The sequence below is a fragment of the Nycticebus coucang genome, chromosome 6 (genome assembly GCF_027406575.1).
Source record: "Nycticebus coucang isolate mNycCou1 chromosome 6, mNycCou1.pri, whole genome shotgun sequence".
Taxonomy (NCBI): domain Eukaryota; kingdom Metazoa; phylum Chordata; class Mammalia; order Primates; family Lorisidae; genus Nycticebus; species Nycticebus coucang.
The window spans coordinates 34,270,062-34,282,339 of NC_069785.1; the positions used below are offsets into that span (position 1 = coordinate 34,270,062).

The window sequence follows — 12,278 nt, forward strand, 5'->3', positions numbered from 1 at the left end:
TTAATTAAAAAAAAACTTTCATGAAATTCTTTTAGATGAATTTGCTGAGGCTTCCTTTTGAAAACAGTGTTTGAACTCCTTGGAGAATTATATCCACATTTCTGGATGAGTTAGATGATAAGTTGGCAGGTAGCATTTTCCTAAGAGATATGAGTAAATATTCATCTGCAATAGAAATGAATGTTGCAAAAATCTGAAATAGAGACCAGGAATAATCCTTTTCAAGTGGCTCTTAGTATGATTCATTTCTAGAAGTGTCTGAAAGTTATTTGTGAACATCTAGTTTACTACTGTTGTAAACAGAAGCAACATAGCTACAGTTAGGCCAAAATTCCTTGGCAAAATTGTGAAACAGAAGATTTTGCTCTCAGCCTTACCCCTGTCAGTCTATTAAATATTTTTCTTCTTTCAAATACCTGATTGCTTCAAGAGTTCCCCTTGCTACCTAGAACTTGGTTTAGAATACAGATTCTAGCCCTGTTTTATTGCCTTGAAGATAGCTCATTTTTGGTACAGACACCCTAAATCCATTTCCTTTTTATTTAGAAGTAAACCTCTTTTTGACTTATCTCCTCAGGCCTTGGACTGTTTTCTTAGGAGATGTGGAAATAACAACCAAAATTTTCCCCAGCATTAATGACTATTGATTATAAGACATCACCACACTTTCCATTTCATTATAGGTAAGTGAAAGTGTTTTGTCAGCATCTTTTTGAAGACCATGCACCAGTATTTGTCTCCAATACAGTCCATAACAGTAACAGTTATATCACTGAACTGAGGGTGGGAGGATTTGGGGTGGGAGGGTAATGGAAGTGGCAATACTGAAATTTTGTGAAAAATGTATTGTTGACCTGGTAAAGTTTGGTGGCCCCTATAACATATACTTTTATTCATCTGCCTGTCATAATATCTGAGATGGAAGTATTGAAGAAAGATTCATTTGATAGAATTTCAAGTAGGAGAGAACTGAGGGTCTCCTAGCATAATACTGTGTGCATGTTATTAATCCATCTTCAACTATTATAAGAAATGAAAAATTATCCGTTATATGAACACATCTACTAATTAGAAACATTCTTATATGAGTCAGACCTGTCTGTTTTGAACTTTATTTAAATAGACCAATACATTATGTACGTTTTTTGTCTAACATTTTTAGTCAATATTAAGTTTGTAAAATTATCTTTGTCTGTGGGAGCTGTTCAAATGTTTTTATATCATTTTCTTTAAAAAAATAGTTTAGATTTTGTCTCTGTGGATTCTTAGACTGGATTTCTGTGATATCGAAAAATTTTTTTCAGATGTTCCATTTCACTTTTAAGTTGCTCATTTTTTTTAATTTGTGTAGTTGGATGTATCAATGGGTTGAACATCTCCTTGACAACTCTCACTTCTAATCTAGCCCTCCATATTTGTGAAGTTGTTCCACCATCTATGTTATTTTTTTTTCTTTTCTTTTCTTTTTTATTGTTGGGGATTCATTGAGGGTACAATAAGCCAGGTTACACTGATTGCAATTGTTAGGTAAAGTCCCTCTTGCAATCATGTCTTGCCCCCAGAAGGTGTGGCACACACCAAGGCCCTGCCCCCCTGCCTCCTTCCCTCTCTCTGCTTTTCCTTCCCCCCACCCATGACCTTAATTGTCATTAATTGTCCTCATATCAAAATTGAGTACATAGGATTCATGCTTCTCCATTCTTGTGATGCTTTACTAAGAATAATGTCTTCCACGTCCATCCAGGTTAATACGAAGGATGTAAAGTCTCCATTTTTTTTAATAGCTGAATAGTATTCCATGGTATACATATACCACAGCTTGTTCATCCATTCCTGGGTTGGTGGGCATTTAGGCTGTTTCCACATTTTGGCGATTGTAATTTGAGCTGCAATAAACAGTCTAGTACATGTGTCCTTATGATAAAAGGATTTTTTTCCTTCTGGATAGATGCCCAGTAATGGGATTGCCAGATCAAATGGGAGGTCTAGCTTGAGTGCTTTGAGGTTTCTCCATACTTCCTTCCAGAAAGGTTGTACTAGTTTGCAGTCCCACCAGCAGTGTAAAAGTGTTCCCTTCTCTCCACATCCACGCCAGCATCTATGTTATTTTTAATGATTCATGAAAACCCAGGCACAAGAATAGGAATTGGAATCCTGAAAACTTGAAGTGTAATTGAGAAATCAAATTTGCACTCACTTCCTTGATTGATCTCTATTTCTCTCCTGTACAGGTAACTGAAGCTAAGTCCCTTTCAAAATCAATGAATGGGACAAATCAATCTCGGGTGACAGAATTTATTTTGCTGGGAATCTCTAGTTCAAAGGAGCTCCAACCTTTGTTGTTTCTCATATTCTCACTACTTTATTTAGCAATTCTGCTAGGAAACTTTCTCATCATCCTCACTGTGACCTCAGAATCCCGCCTTCATACACCCATGTACTTTTTGCTTGCAAACCTCTCATTTGTAGATATATGTGTTGCTTCTTTTGCTACCCCCAAAATGATCGCAGACTTTCTGGTTGAACGCAAGACTATTTCTTTTGATGCCTGCCTGGCCCAGATATTCTTTGTACACCTCTTCACTGGCAGTGAAATGGTGCTCTTAGTATCCATGGCCTATGACCGTTATGTTGCTATATGCAAACCTCTCCACTACATGACAATCATGAGCCGCCGAGTGTGTATTATTCTTGTCCTCATCTCCTGGTCTGTGGGCTTCATCCATACTACTAGTCAGCTAGCATTTACGGTTAACCTGCCTTTTTGTGGTCCTAATCAAGTAGATAGTTTTTTCTGTGACCTTCCTCTAGTGACCAAGTTAGCCTGCTTAGACACGTACGTGGTCAGTCTACTAATAGTCGCAGACAGTGGCTTTCTCTCTCTGAGCTCCTTCCTGCTCTTGGTTGTTTCCTACACGGTGATACTTGTCACACTTAGGAGTCGCTCCTCTGCTAGCATGGCAAAGGCCCGCTCCACGTTGACAGCTCACATCACTGTGGTTACACTATTCTTTGGCCCATGCATTTTCATCTACGTGTGGCCCTTCAGCAGTTATTCAATTGACAAAATCCTTGCTGTATTCTACACCATCTTCACTCCCATCTTAAATCCAGTTATCTACACATTAAGGAACAAAGAAATGAAGGCAGCTATGTCAAAACTGAAGAGTCAGTGTCTGAAGCCTGGCCAAGTTTCTGCAGTTATAAGAAATGTTCTTTTCCTGGAAGCAAAATAATCTTGTGAGACCGTTACCACTTTAACCCTGTCTCTAGACATTTACAGATGGACTTACTGCGATGTTAAATTATTTTGGCCAGCAGGAAAAGCTCAAAGAGTAACTTGAATTAAACAGTAATGTTGATAATAAAAACTCATAAAATAAACCTTAGTGATTTTCATCTTCTCTTTCCTCATTGTGTGCTTTTCTCCTTTTTATAGTTTCCTATTTTTTGCTCTTTATTTTAAAACTTTTTGATATATAGGCTTTGATGACATCAGGAAAATTGAATTTACTTATAAATGGTAACTGTTTCTCTCTCTGAAAACTTTAATAATTGGTGTTTATCTCTATAGCTATAAATAAATATATAGATATAATATACCTTGGTAAGACATCATTTCACACTGTACTATGTACTTGACAGCACATGAAGACAATTCTATGACTAGTGTTAACAATAAAGTAAAATGTAAAATAGCATAGCCATTCAGCAGAAGGCAATTGTATCCAATATTTTCACAAATGGTTCTTCACAGGGACTATTTAATATATATTGCTCATGGAAAACTACCTAGATGTTTCTAGGTCTCTTGACCCAAACCTTGCACCTTTTCTTTACCCCTTCTCAGAAAACTCTAAACCCTAGTGTAGTCTCCCAAATAAGGACCAGAATCCATTGAGAGAACTCCAGCTCCTGACATTGAAACCCTACCTTACCCACTTTGTCCCTAAACCCAGCCCTGTGTCCTTGACAGAAGACAGCCACAGACCAATGGGGAACCACCAGAATACATGTTTCTTCTTTTATATCATACCTTAAATAGAGCCAGACATGCCTTGCCTGGTTTTCGGAAGAACCAGAAAAGTTTACTGAGAAATTTCAGAGCATAACTCTTTCCTTTGATGTTGCATGAAGATACTTTAATGTAATTCTCTCTCATTGTTGCACTCCAGAAGAAAAAGTGTGTATTTGGGCCCAGGCACAAGCTTTTAAGGATCTCTTAAATATTGCCCAACTTCTCCAATACCTTGTGAGAATGACAACTGTCCCGCTTCAGGATCCCTACTAAAACTACCCGCAAAGACAGTGGGGAGTAAGACTCCTGGTCGCATGGCTCATAAAAGATGCATGATTAAGCTTGTCAACTATAATAAGTTGGGAGAAGTGACACAGAGCCTTGATAAAAAATCCAGCCCTTTTTGAGTCTTGACAGTTTAATGTCATCCACAGATAATACTGTTAGTAGGTAAGAAAGTGAGACATGAGTACAGAAAATACAAAAACAGACAAATTAATAGGATGCTGAATAAAAAAAATACTGTAACAATAACAAGATAAGGTAACTGCAAATGTCACAAGATACATAACAGAAACAACACAAGGCAGGCTATATGACATGACAGTATACCCACCCATTGGGCTTTGACACCACCATACTTCCAGGCCTTTCCACAGAAAGTGGAAAAACTCCCCCTCCCATTGATCAAGAAAAAAGGGAAAGATACAACACCATGAAGGAGGCAGGGCCAGATGGGAGAGAAAGGAATGACACAGAAACCCCAGGGCCACCATTTGTTAGAACGTGTGCTGGCTCATACCCTCTTAGAAGAGTGCTGTTGGTTACTAATAAATTTCTTTGCTCTATGATTTAAACTTTTGTGTCCCTGGGTTTCATTCTTTGATCATGGGAGATAAGAACTGAGGTAGTTTACTACCAGTATAGAACCAGCAGCACCTCAGGGAATTGTAGTGGTAGAGATTCATTTCATCAGTCAGCCCCAGACATGAGAAGAAAACTCCAAATATTGGCCTTGGGGCCCCAGACTCTCCAAAACACTCTCCTAAACATTAATGGTGTGTTCAACAGCAAAATAAGACAGAGCAGGAGAGGCAGGACCAGCATGATTAGGTGTGTCAGAGGCATGTTAATTTTCAGCAGCTGTCTTAAGCAGGCCCCAGCCACCTCATCAGGGCCACCCAAACCACCCTGGATGATGATTATTCAATAAGAGATACTTCTACTGTGGGTATGAAAGGCCACTGCAACCAGAAATGCCCAAACCCTAATATTCTTCCCACAAGTCCTTGTCCCCTGGTCAGAAGGCAAGGACCATCTCCGTCCCCACCTAAGACTATGGCTGAATAATGGGGCCAAAGTTCCCAGAAGCTCCCCCAAATGCCATCACCATCACAAGGGAGTAAACATGGGTGACCCTTGACATGGCAGGCCACCTTGTAACCTTTTTAATAAACAAGAGAGGTACTTATTCTATTTTAACTTCTCATACTGAGCCTGTCTCTCCAGAAAAATGCTCAGTTGTTGGGATCGATGGAGTCTACCCCAGCTATCTCTTGCAAATGGGGAAATAATTTAATTACCCACAAATTTTTTATTATGCCTAAAGACACTACTCTTTTATTAGGCAAAGACTTGCTTTCAGCATTTGGGTTACCATGAGCCTCCCAGAGGTCTGAGGCCTTTTTTTGGCCTATTTATGTCATACCTAACCTAACATTCTCCCTCAGAATTGGAGGGACAGGATTTTAAAAGACAGTTTGGTTAGCAGAGGGTTAGGCAATCAGGATCTGCTAATTGGATGGTTTGGGGGCAGAATCAGTAGTCCTTTGATATGGGCCACTGTCTGGGTGGGTCAGCCAATACAAGGTAATTCAGGTCGTTGGGTAGAAGGTACAAGAACGGTTGAATCGTTTCCTTAGTCTGGGTGAGTCAGTCACTAGATTTCAGGATCTAGAAAATAGCTCCAAAACTATCCCTAAGGTTTGGAACAGGTGATGTTCTTTTTTTTTTTCCTATTGTTTGAGATTCATTGAGGGTACAAAAAATTAGGTTACACTGATTGCTTTTGTTAAATAAAGTCCCTCTTACAATTGTTTCCCTCCCCCAAGAGGTGTGCCATACACCATGACCCTGTCCCCCTCCCGTCACCCTTCTATCCACTCTCACCTCCTCCTTCCCTACCCTTTGTATTAGCTCATCTCCTGCCTTCACATTAGAATTGAGAACATTGGATTCTTGCTTCTCCAGTCTTGTGATGCTTTACTAAGAAGAATGTGTTCCACCTCCACCCAGGTTAATACAAAAGTTGTAAAGTCTCGGTCTTTTTTAATGGCTGCATAGTATTCCATGGTATACATATTATTAATCCAGCTTATTAATCCATTCCTGGGTTGGTTGGCATTTAGGTAGTTTCCACATTTTGGCAATTGTAAATTGAGCTGCAATAAACAGTGTAGTGCAAATGTCCTTATGAAAAAATGATTTTTTTTCTTCTGGGTAGATGCCTAGTAATGGGATTGCAGGCTCAAATGGGACATCTAATTTGAGTTCTTTGAGGATTCTCCATCCTTCCTTCTTAAAAGGCTGTATTCATTTGCAGTCCCACCAGCAGTGTAAAAGTGTTCCCTTCTCTTCACATCCATGCTAGCATCTGCACCTTTGCAACTTTGAGATGTGGGCTATTCTTACTGGGTATAGGTGATATCTCAATGTGGTTTTGATTTGCATTTCTCTAATGATCAGAGAAGATGAGCATTTTTTTCAAAGATTTGTTAGCCATTCATCTGTCTTCATGAGAGAAGATTCTATTCATATCTCTTGCCCAGCTGTGGATGAGACTGTTTGCTCGATTTTTGGTGATTAACTTCAGTTCTCTGTATATTCTAGTTATTAACCCTTTGTCAGATTCATACCCTGCAAATATGTTTTCCTATTCTGAAGGTTGTCTTTTTGCTTTACTTGTTATGTCCTTAGCTATGTAGAAGTCTTTCAGCTTAATTAAGTCCCATTTGTTAATTTTTATTGTTGTGATGGCCATTGAAGTCTTTGTAATAAAATCTTTCCCCAGTGCAACATCGTCCAGATTTTTCTTTTTTTTTTTGCAGTTTTTGGCCAGGGTTGGGCTTGAACCCACCACCTCTGGCATATGGGGCCGGTGCCCTACTCCTTTGAGCCATAAGCACCGGCCCATCATCCAGAGTTTTCCCCACAATTTCTACCAAGATTTTTGTCATTTTGTCTTAGATTTAAGTCTTTTATCCATCTTGAATCAATTTTTGTAAGTGGTCAAAAGTGTGGGTCCAGTGTGTCTTTTACACATGGTTATCCAGTTCTCCCCGCACCATTTATTGAATAGAGATTCTTTTTCCCCACTGTATGCTTTTGTTTGGTTCATTGAAGATCAGATGCCAAGTAGAGAATGGTTTCAATTCTTGGTTTTCTATTCTGTTCCGTATGTCTATGTCTCTATTTTTGTGCCAATGCCATGCTGTTTGATTACGGTGAACTTGTAACATAGCCTGATGTCTGGTAGAGTGATGATGCTGGCTTTGTTTTTATTACTAAGAATAGCCTTAGCTATATGGGTTTTTTTTTTTTTCTTGGTCCCATACAAAACGAACTGCTATTTTTTCCAGTTCTTCAAAATATGATGTTAGTATTTTAAATGGGATTGCATTGAATCTTTAGATTGCTTTGGGTGGAATAGACATTTTGACAATGTTGATTCTTCTTAGCCAAGAGCATGGTTCTTTCATTTGTTAGTGTCTTCTGCTATTTCTTTCCTTAGAGTTTCATAATTATCTTTGAAAAGATCTTTCACTTATTTTGTTAAGTATATTCATAAGTATTTCATTTTCTTTGAAGCTACTGTGAAGGGAATTGTGTCCTTAATTTGCTTCTCACCTTGGCTGTTATTGGCATATACAAAGGCAACTGATTTGTGGACATTGATTTTATACCCTGAGATATTACTGTATTTCCTGATCACTTCCAGGAGTTTTGTGGTTGAGTCTCTGGTTGATCTAAGTATAAGATCATATCATCAGCAGAGTGAGAGTGACCTCCTCTGCTCTCTTTTGGAAGCCCTTTATATCCTTCTCTTGCCTGTTGAATAATAGTGGCAATAGTGTACAACCTTGTCTAGTTCCAGTTCTAGGTGGAAAAGTTTTCAGTTTTACTCCCTCCAGTATGATATTAGCTGTGGGTTTGTAATAGATGGCTTCAATCAACTTTTAAAATGTGCCACCTATGGCTATTTTCTTAAGTGTTCTTGTTAGAAAAGGATGTTGGATTTTTTCAAATTCTTTTTCTGCATCTATTGAGAGGATCATATGGTCTTTGTTTTTGCTTCTATTGATATGGAAGCAAAAGTTGTATTACATTTATGGATTTGTATATGTTAAACCAGCCTTGCATCCCTGGGATGAAGCCTGCTTGATCATGATGTATAATTTTTTTAATGTACAGCTGCAATCTATTAGCTAAGATTTTGTTGAGAATTTTTGCAGCGATCTTTGTTAGTGAAATTGGTCTGTAGTTCTCCTTTTTGGTTGGGTCCTCTCCTGGTTTTGGAATCAAGGTGATGTTTGCTTCATAGAACGTGCTAGGGAAGTTTCCTTCTCAATGTTTTGGAATACATTCTGCAATATAGGTGCAAGGTCATCTTTGAAAGTTTGATAGAATTCTGATGTGAAGCTATCTGGTCCTGAGCTTTGTTGTTGTTGGAAGCTTTTTTATTGTTTTATTGATCTCAGTTCTTGACATTGATCCATGCAAGAGATCCATTTCCTCCTGCTTAAGTCTAGGAATATGGTGCGATTCCAGATGTTGGTCCATTTCCTCTACATTGTCAAATTTCTGAGCACAAACTTATTGGCAGTAGTCAGAAATAATCTCTCATATCATTGTGGTATCAGTTGTTTCCCCCTTTTCATTTCTGATTGAGGTTATTAAAGATTTTACTTTTGCATTTCTGGTTAACCTGCCCAATGATTTATCCATTTTATTTATTTTTTCAAATAACCAACTTTTTGTTTCATTAATTTTCTGAATGATTCTTTTATTTTCAAGGTGTTGAAAAGTGGAATTAACACAAACTAGCACACCCATTTTCTGGATTTCTGCAGGATTTCCTTCTGTTGGACTCCCATATACATCCATGATGGAGTCATAGAACAGGCACATCACATAGAGACATGGATGCTGCATGTGTAGAAGGCCTTCTCTCATCCTCCTACTGAAGAGACCCTGAGCACAGCCCTGATCACCAGGGTGGAGGAGCTGGTAATGAAGAGGAAGGTGGCAAAAATGAGGACTGAGTTATAAATGGCACAGATGATTTCAGTGTCCAGAAATGGTTCACAGGACAGCTTTATAAGGGATCTTGGGTCACATAAAAGTGATAGATTTTATTGGGACATTGAAATAGTAGTTAAGATATTAGGTAAGCAGGCAAGAGGTGATACATGAAGCCACACGCCCAACAGCAGGCTCCCACCTGATGCAATGTTGAACTTTCATGGTGCAAGGACCCACCTGGATAGCAAGGTATTTCTCAAGTGCCATGGGTGTAATAAAAAGTTTTCAGTGTTATCTCTGGAAAAGGTAACTGGAAGAAACAGCCAGAAAAAGAGATGGTGTTGGTTTCAGAAAGTTGTCTACCATATTAGGGGCAGAGAAGGTGACAAATCAAATATCCAGAAAGGAAAAATTGGCCAGCAATATATACATTGGAGGTTGTAGTTGATGGTGCACCTGACAGAGGAGATAATACACAGGTTTCCAATTATTGTCAAGGCACGTGTTTCAGGAAAGATTGAAAAGAGGACTGAATCTCCACAGTGCAAGGGAAACCTAAAAGGTTGAATTTACTTACAGAGCCAGCTTCTTCACTGCTTTGGAATTTTTGTTTCTAAAGCTTCAAGGACAACAGATTTCCAGATTCGAAGTGGCTTTGTAAAGTATTGCTAAGTAGAGCAGATGCCTTGATTAGGGTCCATTTACTATTCATGTCTACAAATAATACATCACTACTCATGCAAAGAGAGACCCGTGATTTTCAGATATTCATAATCTTCCCAACACACTAAACACAAAGTAAACATAAACTTTCTTGTCATCATGAGGTTTACAATCAAAGTTAGTTGGCATTGACAGTAAGTATACACAGGATCTATAATTTTAGGTCAAGTGGAGAATGAATAAGGGCTAAAGAAATATAGCAAGAGATAATTTGGTGTAATGTGAAGATAATAAAGAGATTAATGTAATATTCCAATCTATTTATCTTCTATTGAGGCGAACATTGAAGAGAATTGTAAAACGGTTTAAAAAACTAATTCTTCTCACTAATTTTTGTTTTCTGAATGAAAACAGTTATTTTATCTGAATAAGGCATTTATGTTAATATAAATAGCTTGTGAGTGCCACTTTGAAAGGAGTTTACAGATAAACATTGTTCTCTAAGTTTTAATTTATAAGTGGTAAATATAAATAGCTCTAATCATATAAATGAAAGGCCTTTGAATCCTTGATAATTTCTTAGATTACAAAAAGATTCTGAAAACAAGTTTGGGAGCCTCTATTCTAGACAAATCTTGCCTTCTGTAAAATAATTAGGTCCTTTCTCAAATCAAACTACAGTTTAGATAAAATCTTCATGTAGTGTTTGACTTGTTTCCATTTTTCACTTTTATATTTTATTGTTCCTATTTTCTCTAAATATTTTTATCACTAGGACTCACATAAGAAAACTGTAACTTGATTTTGGGGAACAACCCTTAAGAAAAACAACACATGGCAATTTTTTTTTCGAAAGGGTTTTTATTTTTTTGCAGTTTTTGGCCGGGGCTGGGTTTGAACCCACCACCTCCAGCATATGGGCTGGCACCCTACTCCTTGAGGCACAGGTGCCACCCACAACACATGGCAATTTTAATTTCTGCATTCAGACATTCCTGAATGATGAAGGCTCAGTTGAAGACTTTTTTGGTTTTATTTGTTTTAGTTTTGAATAGAACAGGGCCCTGTGAACTAAATTTAAGTAAATTGATCTGTATTCCTAAAATCTTAATCACAAATTCATATATATTTAAACCCTTTAATTCACGGAGATACACACACACACACACATATCTATATCTATATCTATATCTATATATTTTTTAACTTAAAAAAGCCTATTTTAAAAAAAACTGCAATTTGAAAAGCAAAGTTCCATAGTTGGAAGAATTTTTCTAAGCGAATCATTTCATTCAAACTCCAAAGCAATCACACTCTGTCTTCATTGCAGAATATATATGAAAATACAATGTGTATTTTATTATATATGTGTAGAATGGACTTTTCTATTTTTTAATTTTAAACACTGATGTGTAAAATTTTTTGTCTTTATTCAAGCAGAAAAATAAAAATAATTATCCAGTTTACAAGTAATCCATCTTAGCTATATAAGAGAATAATTTTCAAGTGAAATTAAAGGTAGAATATAAACAATAAAACATTAAAATTTATAAAATAAACCAAAAAATATAGAAAATTATATAACAAAATATTGGTATCACTACTTAAGAAATTAAAGACAGAATATAAATTATAAAACTTTAAAATTTATAGAATTAACAGAAAAATGTAGAAAATCATGTAACAGAATACAGGTATCATAACTTGGAATATTTCTTTAAGACATAAAGAAACCAAATCTTAAATGTATCAATATAATTTTAATTGCATTAGGAACCTTCTATAAAACATGCTGAGACAAAATAAAATAATGGGAAAAGAAATGCCAAATCTACCCCCTTACTACTTTATAGACTTTAAATAAGAAACATTTATAAGAGACATAGAAGAGAATAGAAGAGAATTACATATTAATAAAAGGTTCAATACATCATAAATATTTATAAACCTAGTAACAAACCATCAAAATATAGGAAGCAAAAACTGACACATTAAGATAGAAATAGACAGTTCTAAATAATAGTTGGATATTTCAATTTTCTAGTTTTAGTATTGCTTTACCAACAGGGCAGAAGTAAGGAAATAGAGAATGTAACACTAGATTAACTATATATGTAGGTCACTACAAAAGTTTTGAGACACCGTGTTATGGTCCATTATTTCACTTCCAAGAATCATAGTCAGTGGTGTCCTTTCTGATTCACCCATGCAAGTTTCAACTTTCCCAGTTTATCATTGTTGCTGGGAGGGCTTCATTTGTTTTCATATATGCGGATTTTATGTTTCTTGATCTTTG

At 36.8% G+C, this 12,278-nt stretch overlaps 1 protein-coding gene across 1 annotated transcript; it reads left to right on the forward strand.

Annotated features, from left to right (window-relative positions):
• Positions 1-2,126: 2,126 nt before the first annotated feature.
• LOC128588170 (olfactory receptor 4K15) lies at positions 2,127-3,319 on the forward strand. Its single transcript, XM_053594825.1, has one exon. The coding sequence runs from the start codon at positions 2,262-2,264 to the stop codon at positions 3,234-3,236; it is 975 nt and encodes a 324-aa protein (XP_053450800.1). The 5' UTR covers positions 2,127-2,261; the 3' UTR covers positions 3,237-3,319.
• Positions 3,320-12,278: the final 8,959 nt, after the last annotated feature.

Coding starts and splice junctions, on each gene's coding strand:
- LOC128588170 (XM_053594825.1), top strand. CDS start 2,262: ATGAATGGGACAAATCAATCTCGGGTGACAGAATTTATTTTGCTGGGA.